We start from the raw sequence: 16785 nt of genomic DNA, 5'->3' as shown, positions 1-16785 counted from the left end.
TAATATTGACTGTTTCATGCTCTTTGATTTATGGGCTGCTAGGCTTAGGATGTGTCCCCTGATCACCGCTTTATAAGCGTCCCAGGTAGTCTGTATCGAAGTACCTTCTTTATTATCCTCAAAGAAAGACTCGGTCCTTACTTTTAGCTGGTCAATGATCTGGGGGTCTAGGAGGATTGTACGGTCCAAAGTCCAAAGTCCATCTTGTACTTTCCTTAATAGAGTCTAGTTTCAAGGTGATCAAGGTGATCAAGACTGCAGAGTGATCCGAAAGGTGGGCAGAGATATGTTCTACTTTAACTGTTTTTTCAACTAGACCACGCTCCAGCAGAAAGAAGTCGATTCTTGATTGGGTTCCGAGTCTTTTGTTTTTGAAAGTGAAATTGTTCTGTTTTTCCCCCTTTAGTTTCCATATATCCACTAGGCCCAGATCTCTTTTGTATACCCCCAACCAATCTCTCATTTTTGGCAAAGTAATTTGTTTTCTAATGGGGAGGCGGTCTGTTTTTGGGTCGAGTATTATGTTGAAGTCTCCACCTAAAATTATTGGGGAAGAAGCCGAGAGTAAATGAGAGTACAAGGTCTGCAGCGGAACCGGGTCGTCCATGTTTGGACCATAGTAACCTACCACGGTTAACGGATTGTTCCGTATCCTTACTCTAGCCAGGGCCCATCTCCCCTTTGGGTCAGTTTCTGAAAATTCCACTTTTACCCTCAGAGATTTTTTAAAGAGAATGGCAATGCCTTTAACAACGCACTCTTGATTAGTGCAGATATATGAGTCTACCCAATGCAATTTTTTCATGATGTCATCCCACTCTTTTTTTTGTAAGTGAGTTTCTTGGAGGATTATGATCTCGCTATCTATTGTTTTTAAATATTCTAATATTCTCCTTCTTCTACTCTTAATTCTTAAACCATTCACGTTCCAGGATATTATTTTGACATGAGTTGTAATTTTATTCATTTTTGAGATTAGTTCGTTCTGTTTTTACGGGGCTCCAAGTACTCCTTCTATTTCTAATTGTTGCTGAGGACGTTTTTTCCTTTTTTTTCCCTATTTTGCTCCCATTTCCCGTGTGTAATTTTTGTTTCATTTTATCTTTTCTATAGTGCAAAAATAAAGTAATACGTTAAAAAATTCCCCCCTTCCCTGGAGAAACCTCCCTTTTACCTTGGGCTTGTTATGGCCCTCTTTTGAGCTCTGTGCTTTATTAACATTTGGGCAAGGCATGTAAAGGTGCAATCTACTTTTTCGTCTGATCACGTAATTGTTCCAGAAAATTTTCGGCTTCTTTGGGGTCTTTTATATTGTGCATTTTATTTCTCCACATTATCCGGAGAGAAGCCGGAAATTTCATCTGAACAGTAGCGCCCAGCGCTTTCAATTCCGGCATCATCTGGCCCAACTCCCACTGCCTGTCTTGCGTAGCTTTTGAGATGTCTGAACGGATCCTGAATGACCAATCATCTTTATTGTATGATCCCGTTTTTATTGCTTCGCTTAGTAGTCTCTCTTTGATTGAGTATGTGCGAAAATTCACCAGGATCTTCCTCGGATTCTTTCTTTCCTTATTTCTTCCAAACGGGTCTCTGTGCACCCTCTGAATATCATCTTCCAGCCCGAGCTCTTTGCACCATGGGAAGAATTCCTCCAGAAGCGCAATGGTGAACCTTTTAATGTCTGTACCTTCTCTGCCTTCCGGAACATTTAAGACTCTGAAGTTGTTTCGTCTGGAGTTATTCTCTAATGATTCCAGCTTATCAGCGAAGGTTTTATCCGCATCTCTCAACGATCAAATTTCTTTTAAGTTGGATTCCACTCTTCTGTTTATAGAGACTACCTCAGCTTCTACTGCAGTTACTCTGTCTCCTAAGGCATTTAGCTTGGAGTCTAAGAGATCACATGCTTCCTGGATCTTATTTTGATTTCCTTCTGAGATCATGAATCTGGATTTCATCTCTTCCATCATTTTTTCTAGGAATAGGTCGGTGGGAGTGGGAGCGGGAATGAGAGTTTTCATCTGACAAGGAGTTTGGGCTACTACTACTGTTTGAGGTACTGTTGAGGTATGAGTCTCTGTTCGGGTTTCTGTTTGAGCTGAGCATTGGTCTAGGTCTTGAGTAAGATGGTCTACATCCCTTGCTAGTGACGTATTTGACATGGTTAAGCTGATTGGGGGCCCTGGTGGATTCCGGGTGTAATTAGTGGAGACTCCTACTTTATTCTGGACTACAGAGTCTCGAGTCTTCTCTCCCTCTTTTTCCTTGTCCAATTTTTGTTCTTGTAATTTGAAGAAGGATCTCAATGAGGGAGTAATTTTGATCCTTGCACAGTCCGGACCCTCCCGTGTATCTGTAGACCCCCCTGTTTTTTTAGTGGTCTTTCCTGCCTTTGTTTGCACTTTAGCGGATTTCTTGGATTTTCTTTTGGTGCTTCTGGGGAGGACAGGGAGGACAGGGAGTTTGGTGCTCGTACTCGTGTCTGGGTTAGTATTGAGAAACAGCCTATTTCTTAGGCAGTAAGTTGATCTCCCTTTACTCTCTATGATCTGACCCGGCAACTCCAGAATTTCAGCACCCTCTGATCCCCCTTTCTCAATTTGTATACCAGGGCTTGCTCTAGCAGTTTGTTCCTGATTAGCCTTTTCCCAACCCTCTTCGTCCGCCCTCCTCGTGCCCCCCCCACCTTCTGGACTTCTTCCTGGCTTACCCGATTCATATACTGAGAGCACGGCCCCCCGGAGCCCTTCCTCTCCGTGTTCACCTCCAGGTAGAATCGCGGGAAGTCCTCTGTTGGTTCCTCCTGTTCCCATTCACTTTTTTCAGCCTCTAACCTGCTCCGTGGTTTTACTGCATTCCCAGCACTGTATGCGCTGTATGTGCTGCCTCTACCTCCCTTGCCCCGGAAGAAGACGGCAACTCTCTGAGCAGCCCTCCGGCAGTTCCTGGTTGCCTCTGATGCCGCCTCCCACCGACCGATGAGTATATGGAGCAAAGAGCTGGGTTGCTGTAACGGATATATGCTTTTCCCAGGGATTGAAGCGACAGGAGGTGAGCCTCGTGTGTTTTTTACTAGCATCTCTTCCGTCTCTCCGTCTCTCCACAATCCAAGCACCCTGACCGGCCGTTGCTAAGGAGGGAAATTCAGTGGGGGGTATGAGTCAGAGTCAGAATGCCGCCGGCAGGAAGGTCCGAAAAAAGTCCATGGAAGAACCAAACTCTTGCCCGTCTGCTCTAGAAACCGGGATTGGATGTTTCTTTTCTTTTTTACTGTTCCATACCGAAGCCGACTGATGAATTATATGAAAAAAAGCTCACCGCTGGCAGACTGCACCATTTTCCAGCGTGAGAGTAGCACAGAGCTCACGACCGGGCTCACTGACCGGCCGCCATCTTTCTCCCTTCCGCCTTAGGGTGGTCTTCCACCAAAGTTTTTGCATTACTCCTCCTGTTTTTGCTCAATTAGTGTTTGTTGGCCTTAGGAATTTGCAAACTTTAACACTGCTAACCAGAGCTAAAGTAATTGTCGTCTTCCCTTTAACCATGAAAAAATTAGCTTACACCCAATTGTCACATTTCATTTACTTGTAAGTCCCTAGTAAACTGGTACCAATAGCCTATACATTAAATGCTAGTAGTAAGACCTGCAGCACAATTTGTGCCACCCACGTAAGTAGGCTTTTAAACATGTCCAGCCATTGCAGCCTGTTTATGCAGTTTTAAACTGCCATTTTATCCTGGCAAAATAAACCTTATACCAGGCTTAGGCCTTCCAATTTGATACATATGTCACCCCTAGGGTAGGTTAAATCCATTGTTCTTTTGCTCACCACGCTGCCCAAGTTTGGACCCAGCCATATGCAAATCAATCTTGACCCTGCACCTCATGGGAACAGACCAGCCCGAACTGCCAAGTAGGGTCCTCCCTGGAATGGAAACAAGCATCCTGGGAACAGTATCACTGTATCACCCCTCATCAGCCAGGCTAGCTTGAATCCAGTGGCACAGCCAGCAAGGGGGCCTGTGGAAGACTCAGAAGGACTTCTGTGCTGCTATTCAAGAACGACTGCTACTCTGCTGCCCTGCTGCCTGACTGAGAAGTCCTGGACCTGCATCTTGAACCCAGGACCACCAAAGTGACTGCAAGGTCTAGTTGGCCAGCCTCCTGATCAGACCCTCGGGGACAGAAAAGGCTCCAGTTACCTTGACCCCAACACCTGGACTCTGTCTGCAGTAAGTTGTGTCTCCCAAGTGGGCACGACTCACTGGCTGCTAAAGACAGGTTATCTACAGTCAGTTTAGCCCACTCGTGCATAACGGTGGAACTCCTGACGTCATTGCTGTTCACCATCAATGAGCCAAAGTTCCACCTGAGCCTCTTGCAATGTGTGCCATTCGTTGGCTGCAGTTTTTGGCACAGTAGCGCTCGAGGCCTTTCCTCTGCCCCAGTACATTCAGAAGATGATCCTAATATTTTGGGATTAGTACTGGTTTCTATGAGTCTTCTTGGTCATTTGGCCTATTAATTCACCTCATCCCAAAAGTCAGGTGACACATGCAGGTGCTCAGTAGACCCTCCGATCCCAGTGGGCCCAGGATCAGGGCTTTTTCTCAGACTCCATTCAGTCCTCGAAGGAGACCGCACAGAATGTACAGTGGTGGCTGACAGGTGCTAGCCCTGACTTGCGGCCACTCTTGCTTCCGTGCCCAGAGTTCACAGTGAAGACTGATGCATCTGCTGAGTTGGGGAGGCCATCTGGGAGGGAGGCTATCAGAGGCCTTTGGTCTCTGGCAGAGCGCCAGCTCTGTATCCTTCTTCTGGAACTTTGGTGTTTCACCTGGTTATAAAAGCCTTCCCAACATCAATAAAATGGGGGCTGGTGCTGGTCCCTACAGACAACACCACCCCCATGTGGTACTGCAACAAGCGGGGTGGAATGGGGAGACATTAACCATCTGGATGTGGCTGGACCAGAAAAATATCTTCCAAGTCTCAAATCGCTTGGGTCCCTGAATGCCAAAGTGGAATAATTGAGCAGGCGCTGTCTGGCAGCCTATGAGTGGCATCTCCATCCATGAGTGACTCATGGCATCTTTGATCAGTTGGGTATGCCCTTGTTAGACCTCTTCTATCAAGAACTTGCATTTGCACTGCTACCTCTCTTGCCTATAGTTCTGAGGAATATTAGTCCAGCCTGGGCCCAATTAATTTTCATCACCCTGGACTTGGCCAGCAGAGTGTGGTACCGATAGCAACTGACCCTTAGTATTTGTTCTCTGATCAAGTTTTCACTTCAGGAGGAACTTCTGCCTCGGCAGCAGGGCAGCAATCCTGAAGTACTTTTGTTATCCCAGCAGCCTTGTGGTTTACAAAGGGAATAGTTATTTTGTTGACTCTTTTAGCCTTTCTCTGTTTACCAGCCTTACCAAATTGTTTAAGGCATCAGTTATATTGCGGTTTATAGAAGGTCTGAGGCACTTGTTTCCCGCTCCCAAAGCGTTTGTTATGCATAAATGGGAGTTCAATCAATTAGGATTTATAATACGCGGCTAATCGCCTGATAGTGTATCCGGGCACTTGCAGGTCCAGGAGGCTTATTCGAACAGCCAGGTCTCGAGGGCCATTTGAAATTCCAGAAGTGACTTGATGGTCAGGAGGTGTGGGGGGACACTGTTCTAGGTCTTTTCTGCAATGTGGGAGAAGGGGCATCCTCCACTTCTGCTTCGGTAGATGCGGGAATCTGGGCAAGTGAAAGGGATGCGGAGCGTGGTCTTCTCAGCGGTTGGGGGAAGTTTAGGTGGTGGTAAATGTAGGGGGGTCCTTGGTTGTGTAGAGCCTTGAGCACGTGAATCAGCAGCTTGAATTGTCACCTCATCTGTACGGGGGGCAGTGGAGTTGCCTGAGACCAAGTTTTCAAAATCTCAAGACCAAGTTGAACTTGGTCTTTACATTTTTTTCCTGTGCATGCCTTTTGAGATGAACTTTTCCATAAGGTTCTTAACACTAAGAACTGTCTTCCTTATTGCCATAACATTTGCGGGGTGCATGAATAAACCACAGGGGTTTTAGGTATAACTTTCTACTCCACCTTCTTTCCAGACAAATTGGTCCTGAGGACCCGGGTGATGACTCTGGCATAATTCTTTGCCCTCATTTTTTGCCTTTTATCACCCCTCGAAAGAGGAAGATAGGTGATGAGCTTTTAGATAGACCACACAAAAGTCCATTACATGAATGCCCAGCTCTTGGTGGGATTTTCTGGGGAAAAATAGTCCAAAACGCTGCAAAAGAGGAACCTGTCTAGGTGAATAGTCAAAATCTGCTACTCACTGGCCAAGAAGTACCACCCGGAAGGTCTGCAACTCATTCCACCAGGGCCAAGGTTACTCAGATAGGTTTAGCATGAGTTGTCTTGTATTGGATGTCTGCCAGGTTGTGATGTGGGCATCAGTGCATATGTTCAAGAAACAATACTGCCTTAACAGGTAGGTCTGGTGGGAAAGTCACTTCATCCTCTTAGTTCCGCAGGGCTTTTTGGTCTGAATCCACTCCTCAGACCCTTCATCTTTGGGAGGTACTGCTATGGTATGTATTCTAAATGTGAGGAATTTATGGTTAGAAGTTTTGGCAATACTCTTTCTGGTGATTACTATTGATAACCGCAGATTCTTCACTGCCCTTCAGTCTCTCCATTCTTTGTAGTGGTCTCTTTACTATCTAAAAGGTTTCCAAGTTAGGAATTCAGCACACTCTCTCAGACAATTTGTTTTATACTCCACATATGAAGAAGCAAAAGGAGAAAGTTACAAGAAATGTATATCAGCACGCAGAGGTGACTCTTCTTCGTAACTATCATGGTGGTATGTAGTCACCCACTGGCGCATGGGAGCATTGCTGAAAGCATTTTACAGATCCTGGGGATATGACAAAGGTGAGGAACCGATGTTAAATAAAGCATCCACCAGAAAGTGTTGCGCAGCTACATTACTTGTTCATAAGATGGAGTATTTTTCATGTTACCATTTAGGTGAATAGTAACAAGAAGCCTCCCTGTTTGGGGGGGGGGGGTGGAGGGGGGGGGGTGTATTTTTCATGTTACCATTTAGGTGAATAGTAACAAGAAGCCTACCTGTTTGGGGGGGGATGGAGGGATGGGGGGAGGGGAGAGAGAGAGAGAGAGAGAGAGAGAGAGAGAGAGAGAGAGAGAGAGAGAGAGAGAAAGAGAGAGAGAAAGAGAGAGAGATCGTGTGTGTATGTTCGTGTTTGAGATAAGGCTCCACTGTTTTTGTTCTGTTGGGATGCATTGTATTATTGATTCTGCCATACTCATTTTAAGAATTGTGGTGAGTCTTAATGTGGTTAGCTTCTATGAAAAATGCTAATCTTCTGGTGCTTTTCGATGAACCATTATGCTGAGAAAATACTCAACTAAAAAGAGAACACATTTTCTATAAAATCATAAATACCTTCCTAGTCCATGTGATTAAAAAGTATGTCTTTTCCAGCAGCTTGTCTCCCAGTACAAGCACATTCTCTGTGCTGGTGAACACTAGTGCTTTATGAGAACTCTGTGAACTTCACTGGCAGCTGATATGTGAATAACGTGATGTGTGTTGATACAAAAAGAGACTTGTTCTGTGGCACAAACTATAAATCTCCTGGGTAGAGTTCAACCATCTAGGAGCCAATCAAAATGTAGCCTTTTGGTCATATACAGCTGTCTATTTTACAATATGTTTTAGTGACAACTGTCAAAGTAATTGTTGTTTCAATTAGTTTGCGCTTTGCCTTTTCTCGTTGCCATCACTCTGTTTTCTTTTTTGGCTATATTTTACTTTTTTGCCATTTTCCCTTTGTGTTTTGTTTTGTCTGTTTGCCTTCTTTGTTCATAACTAATCCCAGATACACATGGTGCTAGATACCTTGTTCGTCCAAGGACACCAGAATAAGAAGGTAAACATATACATATACCTAAGAGGGGTTTGTTTTGCACTGGAAATTCACAATTTAGTTTAAGTGCCGGTCTTGGGGTTCCTTCTAAAGAACTTAGGTTTCATTTTGGCTTCAATAGAAAGGGAGCAGAATGGTGGTATCAGTGTGTGCTATCAAGCCTTGCAGCCATGATTCAAGCATCATACACGGATACGTTGATCAGTCATCACCGGTAAACAAATAACATTCAGATTGTCCCTACCCAGCATTCTGTGTGCTGGTGCTTCCCACAAGATGTGAGAATGGATGAGGTACAAAAGTGAGTGATAATGAAAAATGTCCTAGCTAACGTAAAGGAAAGTTTCAATTCTATTAAGGACTCGGAGGCGAGGATTATGCTTTTCTTTCTTCAGTTTATTACATAACAGCCATTCAAAGTTGAACAAACTACTATTTCAATGAACCAAAAGGAATAACAAAACACAAAACAATAGAGTGTCCATGGATAGATAGTCCTCTTCCAAAGAACCAATCACATGGCTCCCAGGATTATGTAGTCCTCTGTCCCTCTTTAGTCTCCCTCTTTCTTCGCTGCTTGCAGCCAGGATAAGTGCCTTCTTTTTCTCTATGGCTTTGTGACTGTTTGTAGTCCTATACTTAGTTTTGACTGGTTTTACTGGGGTTTACGCCTTATGGTTATATGTTCCTTGCATGTATTTACTGTATTTAGCTGCTCTTGAGCTCATGCTGTGATTCTTTTGTTCCTGTCAGCACTTGAGCGCGCCACACGTTTCTTCATCAGCGCTTTTTGTATTCTGTTCAATTATTGCTGTGCTGTTGGTCTGTTTTAATTTTTGCTGTGCTCTTGGGTTTTGAGCGTGTTTACCGCTATTCGGTTCGCGCTCGGCAGTGGGAGGTTTTCGCTCTCCCTAACGGCAGTTTGTTGTGGTGCGGGCTCGCTGAGCCTTCTTCCTGCCGCCAGATGCGCCGGTGTGCGTCCTCTCGTTCGGCGCGCGTCTTCAACATTCCGCGCATTGCTGACGCATGCCGAGCTTAGCCCTTGCCTGCCAAATACGCCCATCGGCGGCCTGATTTACTGCTTGTAAGCAGCGTTATGCCTCATTACGCCCCGTGAACGCTCGCCTGCTGTTAGCAAGTCTGTATCGGCCGTTTTTGGTGAGTTGTGGTTCCCGCCCTCTGGGGGTCCGTATTCCTAGGCCACGCTCCCTTGGGAGTCTGTACAGGGACAAGTTTGTCGCCTCCGGTCCTGACCTAGAATCTGTGCCACCGATTCAATCTCCTCTTCATTCCAAGCATGTGCCTCCATTGAGCCTCTAGACTCACAAGATGGCCTGTTAAGTGCCACACGCCACCGTCCCCCTTGGTATTGATGCCTACATTGAGACCCTCCTGACAATAAGTTAGTTACACGATTGAGGCATACATCTATTCTGCTTTATTCAAATACTGATAAGGAGAATACCTCAGCCCTAATATCTCAGACCTCCTCAACACTGTGTTGTCAACTTTGCATACAGTAAATTGAGCATGGCTAATTAGGAATTCTTTAAACCTCTAGCCCTCAAAACAGCTGATCGTTTGTCTCAATTCAGACTTTTTTTCCCTCAAATTGAGACATTTATAGTTAGGTGATGAGGCGATCTGGGCCTTTGAAGTGGTCATTTGCTATTTAGGTAAATGCATTTATCCAGGCATGTAGTACCTGCATACCCTCAAATGTATTTGCCTTTTTATTTCATGTCAATGCCCTGTCATAGCCCTTACATGACTTGTCTTCACAGCTGGATATACCGTTAGTCTTTACGTTTTATTGCATTTTTTATAGCGCGTACCTGGCCCAGGGATTTGAAGCACTTTACAACCGACTCAAGGGTTCCCGTGCTTCAAGAACTGCAGCTCTAGCCACTGGGCCTTTTCTCGCCTTTATTTAAGTGTAGCAAATGTATCTCCTTGATAAAGTGCAGAGTGGTGCAGCAAACTTACACTGGCGACTTGGTACAAAGAGGAAACCTTTGTCCGAAATTCGTGCCCACACAGTTTACACTTGTTAGTCAACACTTGAAGATGTTACCTGAAAAACAACTTTTTATATAGCCCGTTGAACAACAAAGATACAAATTGTTGGGAGTGCTTTCTTGACTGCGTGCCTTTAGTTTGTCTTCTATCACTTCATAACATATTACTTTTAGATGCACTTGTGTGTTTCATCTTCGGTAAACTAGCAAACAAAATACTTGGCATAATTGTAATTTAAAAAGATACAGTGATGACATAGTTATGATGCACGAACGCAGTAGGCCGCTCTGCATTTTCCAACCTTTGTGTAAATAATACCATCGTGTTAAGAGATGGGTCTTGATTAAATGTTTCATTTTGCCTTTTTATGTTTTTTGGCTACCTTTCAGAAAGTGATTGAAGTGGCTGGTTCATCACTTTCAAAATGTCATTATTTGTAACAATCATGACTTCATTTCCTCAGTAAACAACGAGGCGCAAGGGGAGTCTGTTTTCGTAGAGCCTGCATGTTGATTTGAAGGGGATTTGAAGTGTGGCAGCCGAGGCACATAGCAGAGTCTAGGAGTGTGCACTGCTGTGCTTCAAGTCACCAGTGCACCATAGTGTTCAGACAGGTGCACGCGCTCCCTGGAGTAGCGACATCTGTCGACGGGTAGCACTGCTCAGGGCCAGTCCTAGGATTTTTGGGGCCTGAACGAAAGGGAAGCTGTGAAGCTCTCTAATTTGCATGTGACATCAGAAGAAGTGTCATCACAGAAGGTGACACCACAGGACTATTGAGCTTTTTAGTATCGCTTAAGTGATTTAGTGTGGATATCAGGAACATGGATAAAAGGCTAAATACTCAAATGAAATAAGTTAGTCTATTTTAAAGCTGCATTACGTGGATTACAGTAGCCAACTTGAACAGATTAGCCAGGCACAGGTCTCACAAAGATGAATTTTCTTACTCAATTATAGCTGACTGTATCCAGATCAGTGCATGATAAAAATTGCAAAGCATTGCGCATAATTAATTGAATGCCATCACTATGGTAAAATATTATGCAACAGGGTGTAGCGAAATAAGGTTGAGTTCAAATACATGCACCTTTCCATTTTTATTTGAAAGCTTTATAAATCAAAGTTCAGAACTAAAATAGGATAGCAGTGTTTTGTAGAAACAAAACAAAGCATGTATTTTAGTCAAGTCCCTATACCTTCATGTGAGGCTGCATCAAAGAAGGGTCAAAATCAGCCCTGTACCGGAAAGGGTGTTTCAAACACGAGTTTTTAGAGTTCTCAAGCGTATACATCATTTGATGTATTTCTTTAATCGAGATCTTGTACTACTGGATTTATGATGTAAAAATCAAAAGGCACGTACCGAAATAAAAGGAACTAACAGCAGGATGCACTATTTAGTGTTGCGTAAAGAAGCAGCTTGATACCTCCTCTGGTGGAAGCCTGTGCTAGTGAAAGTTACAGTTACTGTAACAGAAAAGAAAGTTCGAGGATGCACTTATTGTGGAACCATTAGTCATGCACGTTGTGAGAATAAGGCAGTGGACAGCTGTGGTGTGAGTGTGTTCACGCAAGTGTGTGTTAGTTGCAGCAGCATTCCAGTGCTGTTTGTTCCTGCTGCTGCTATGACAGTTCAGGCCTTTGTATCATCAGGACAGAGAAACAATATCAACAATTTGGGTTTGCCTCTAGACTACTGCGGAACAGCTCAGTTTCTTAGCTAGAGACTGGAAGCTGACCCCTTACTTATACCCAAAGAATTGGTTTTATGTACTCTCTGAGTATTTAAGAAGTTCTTGCATGGCACTGCTGTGGGGATGTTACTAAAGAAGTCTTGCTCTGGTGGTGAACGAAGAGAGGGGCTGCTGTGATGGGCACACTATAGGGAATGCATTATGGATGTGTCAGCAAGTGGGACCTAAAACCGGGAGTCAGACTTTGTTTACAGTGGCTTCGCAGAGAGCTGCACTGGCTAACCAAGGTCAGAAAGGTGTATTGGCTTGGAAAGGGTTATGTACTCGAAGGGGCGCACTGCTAAGAATTAGCTTAGAATCAGTTAATTCACTGTTAGATGTGAGGTGCAAAACAGAGGGGCTGAGGGGAAAACCCTATAACCCTCTAAGAAGTGTCAACACTGCATACAAAGAAACTCGAATACACCTGCACCCGGTAGTGGTCTACCACTACCAGGTACACAGAGCGATCGAACACTACGGACAAACACGTCGGGAAGGAATAGGAATGCCAGGAAGTATTCCGTGTACTTTTGCTCGCCACGCTTCAAACGTGCACATCCGAACCTTCAGCTCTCGAGCTTCAACTCTCTACGTTTTCTAAGGAACTCGCCAATATCGCTCTGTGTAGTCACACTTTATACACGTGCTTTACAATTTGGGTTCACAACTACTACGTGACAAATCTGAGAGTGTCCCACACTCTTACTCACTCATCACTTCGGCACCATAGGCACACTGGCAAGATTTACAGTCAACTACGCAAACCTCCACCTACAAGTCTCGGGCCCTGTCGGGTCGGAATTATCACCGACAGAGTGACTTCCACCACTTGCCCACAGCGTCTTTAGCCCTGAGGTGTCGCAGGAAGATTGTCCCATAACGCGACGAAACACGTGTCGGCTGGTTTACTTGTTATGAACATTAAAGGCATCACCTACCAATGAAAGACTTGAAGAGATATCAATTATTATTGTTCAACTGATAGGCTTTGTCCTTGCTCTCCAGAGTCGACACCAATTGACTGTATATATTTTCTAGAGTGTGCAGGGGTATTCGAGTTTCAAGGTCAGAAAGGTGCCTTTTCCTGTAGCTCCCTTGAAGAAGGTACTCAGGATACACTATTACACAGGTTATTTTAGGCACCTGGCCTATAATTACAAAGACAATATACATCTCAAGCATATCTCATGGCACTATTACACTCTCTCTAGAACCTTACACTCAAAACAATACTTGCTACAATTTACAATTACTACTGCAACGTTCAAGTAGCAGTTGGGTGTCACTCAAAATGATATCCGTATGATGTGGAGATGCCACACGTAAACACACCGCATACCGAAATATCACATTAACAAGTGAGTAGCGAGAAAATAAAAATACCCTCCCCCCCCACTTTTAACCAGAGTGAAGCAAGTCGATATTTTGCCAATGGGACAGGCTTATCTCCATTTTTAAAGTCATATATGCTGATGAAGCCCTTTGAACAATTTTTTCATGACTATCAATAGGAGTCTTATTTAAAAAGTGACTGTCTGTGTTAGATCACCAAATTATAGTTGATCTGTATTGTAGTTCGACCTGCCAAAAAGTGTACAATACAGCCTATGGCGAACATGCATGCCTGAGACGGCCGGCTAACTTGTCATGCGCATTTAAGGTGCAGCGACTACTCCTCCATCTAGGTCACGGAAGCCCCGCCCCGCCCCGCCCTGCCTAACCTAACCTGGCTTCAACTTAAAGCTCAAAACAAAACAAAAAATGATAATAACGGAGCTTTATTATCATTTTATTGTTTGTATCGAGCTTGCAGTTGAAGCAGTGGGGCGATGCTCTTCTGCCTTAGTGGAGGAGCCACCGCTGCAAGGTACCTGTATATACTTGCCTTGACATACATTAGTAGTCGATATTGTGGAAGTAATATTTTTGCAGGTCACCATTTCAACCTCAGTATTGTGACCTACCGCTGCGGCAGCACACCCTGTAATAAATTAGTGGAAGGAGGCCTTGCGGCATTGATGTACAGTAGCAGTAATATTTGCATATGTTTACATGAAAGCGCTGCTGGGGTCTCAGACCGCAAGATTCCCAGCAATGACTTTTGGTTCAGAAAGATGGCGGCAAAAAAGGAAGGGCTGTTTTTGCACTGTTCTAATGATATTGTCATGCGTCTCTGAAAAATACAAATGCAAAGATTCAGATAGGCCTTCCTAGGCATGAGAGAGCCACTTGTGTAGATAGATTCATAACTGTGCTAACAGTGTTTTCTTTTTCCTTCAGTTGGTCCTGATAGAAAAACAGTGACTCATTCAGTGGACAGCAACATAGAGAAGAAGACCATGGTATCGGCTAAAACGGATAAAGTTGCTAACATAGTAAATGACCAACAAACCATGGAAGGAAAGCAGCCTTTGGTGTCACCTAATGAAGAAAGGTCTGAGCAGAATAGGATACCGGAAATGAAAGAAAACAGTGAGCAGTTTATACCAGGTAAGAAGGCAAAACTCTACATTTGCCTTTCTACGTTTGCTGGGGATCTATTTTAGAGAGGGATGTGAGTTGTCAGCCAAAGTGTCCATACAACTGAGACCTGCAATAATATAAGATGGCGTCAGAGCAGGACATGGTAACATTGGCCCAAACTGATCATAGGAGCATGATTACTTTGAGCATTGATGTCCTGCCAAGGTATTGTAAACGAATACATCTATGCATGAAGCACAAATGCGATCATTGTATATTTGCAGGATTAATTATTTCTTTAAATGAAAAACTTAATAAAGGAAAAGTTAGAAAAACACAATTTAAGGAAGGACCTTTCGGTTGAGGGATGTGCAAGTTTATAAACCCAGCAATCTGCGATCTGAAAAAATGTTTAGGGCTATGACAGTTGCTCAAAAATGTGCATCACAAATTCCACCTAATACCCAGTACTGCAGCTTGGACGACAACAAGTTACTATCTGATGTAGGAATGTCCCCTTTCCACTGCCTAAAAGTGGCTTTACTGTAATTGATAGTTATAATGAAGACAGAAGAACCATTCTGCTGGGCCAATTTACACGTAACACTTATGATGTGGGGAATGTCGAGTATCCTACTGAAGATTGTTGTTGCTAAGAGACATGTAAACCTACAGCATGGCCAGTAATTTTCCATTCCTACTTTACCTGAATTATAATGCTGCTTAATTCTTCCATTTCAAAGGACACGACTCAAAATTCTCCAATGAAATCGAATACTCCATTTCCCCTTTTGTTTTCCTTTTTAAAAGCACACCCCAAGCGTAAGGGGATTTTGATGTAGCATTAGCACAGGGATGACTTAACATCTTGCTCATCCTGTTAATGTCTGTTTAATTCTACGGTTTATTAAAATGTCCATTATTGTTGTCACAAGCTTGCTGATTATATTGTATTCATTTTAGTTACCACTTTGAGTTACTACTTTCATGCTTCAACGTTTTCTCCATGGATATGATATGTATATATTTTTTCTTGTGTGTTCCTCTGACCAATCAGAGCGCTGCTTAGCTCCCCCTGTCACTGGCCCCTGCAAGGGCCTCTTCTCTCGCTGGTACTTCGATGTCTCTTCTGGCACGTGCATGCATTTCTTCTATGGTGGCTGCAAAGGCAATGAAAACAACTTCCTACAAGAGGCGGACTGCATCAGTGAATGTGTAGATGTTCATGGTAAATTCATGTTTACTTTAAATCATTACTCACCCTTTTAATTTGCTGGATGTATGGCTTCTGCAGTACTCATCTAAAAATATATGCATGGTAAAATTACCCTTTACATTATTTTGCCTATCATGCTGTTATATAACGTATTGCATGCACTTATTTTTCATCTGACATTTCTAAAATGCTGTATTCTCAGTCTCCTTCAATCAGATAGCATAGATATTTGCCGTTTTTTTTGAGTTAGGCGCGTGCCTTTATCAATCTTCCAGAATCCTATTGTTTTAACTTTCCACTAAAATGATTTATATTTATTCCATGGTAAGTGGAGAATGTGATGGGAAGGCGTTTTTATGTATGTGTGCATGCAGATTTTCATATCACTTTGTAATAAGAAGCTTTGGCGCCCATTTCAGATTATGTGAAGTTATGACAACAGGAGCTGTCCTGTGTTTTCTGAAGTCTTGCTCATTTGGCTGCTGCACTTTTAGTAGAGTTGGTTTCTTGAGGCGCTCTGCTGGTGCAAAAGGGTGGTCGGTTAGCTCTAAGGTCACAGTCACCTCTTGCAGACCATGGGAACAAGCTAGGATGGTGCAGCCTCTCTGACCAGTATTCTAACATTAGCCATGGAAACTTTACAAGTACAAGTCTCACTTATCCTCCTAGTAAAACAGAGCAAAGGGGGCTCTATTTATTAAATACATTCTTGATCTCTAAAACATCCTTTGCAAGCTAATAGCCAGCAACCTTGGTCTGGGATTTTCCTTACTCTATAATCTAAAATTCAAATTTTCTCTTTCCTCAAATGTGTTTAGACTTCAATTCTTCCACTTTGTCAGCTCTGCAGAACAGAGATAGTATATACCAACTACGTACATTAAATTGGCCATGTACATTTTATTAGGAGATATACATCTTGAAACGTAAGAGTAGAGCTTTATTGTCCCACATGAGCTGTTAATTTCGGGGGTTAATAGTCACAGCAAACAGTGTTGGCAACAGAGGACTGCCTTTCTGGTTACCTCTTTAAATGCAAAGTATTTTCAAATGTGTATCCCCAACACTAAGCAACCAGTGGGTCAGTGCCCTTCCTAGTTTCTTGAATAGATTGGTAAGTCCAGTGTACATAGTCAAATGTTTGCTTTGAGCCATATATGTAAATAGACAATATGAAAGTCTGCGTTAGATCTGTCAAAGGACTGAATCAATGTATGTGCCAATAATGATGGGCATCTTTAAGCAATAGACTCCTCTTCATATTTGTACACCAGGGCCCCTGATACGAAGTGAGCTGAGCACCTAACATTTTTTAAAAGAGCTTCTATTCACAGGTCAATAGGGTGATTGAATGATATGTTCTAGGCTCTTTGATCAGGCCATCGACGTAACTC

The 16785-nt window shown here is 43.4% G+C and overlaps 1 protein-coding gene across 4 annotated transcripts in view; it reads left to right on the top strand.

Moving 5' to 3' along the window:
• LRP11 (LDL receptor related protein 11) overlaps window positions 1-16785 on the top strand; it is a 287031-nt gene that overhangs the window by 225598 nt on the left and 44648 nt on the right. For 2 of the 4 annotated variants that reach the window (XR_013596240.1, XM_078649381.1), the window contains exons 5-6: window positions 13993-14202; window positions 15233-15403. Coding sequence is in view for 2 of the 4 variants with exons in the window: in XM_078649381.1 (XP_078505507.1) it covers window positions 13993-14202; window positions 15233-15403 (381 nt within the window). In the remaining 2 variants the exon portion in view is untranslated. The remainder of the gene's footprint in view (window positions 1-13992; window positions 14203-15232; window positions 15404-16785) is intronic. The other 2 variants (XR_013596241.1, XM_078649382.1) reach the window with 1 other exon arrangement.

Source organism: Lissotriton helveticus, chromosome 6 (assembly GCF_964261635.1).
Source record: "Lissotriton helveticus chromosome 6, aLisHel1.1, whole genome shotgun sequence".
Lineage (NCBI taxonomy): Eukaryota > Metazoa > Chordata > Amphibia > Caudata > Salamandridae > Lissotriton > Lissotriton helveticus.
The sequence above is the reverse complement of the archived record's forward strand: the minus strand, read 5'-3'. Positions and strand labels throughout refer to the sequence as shown.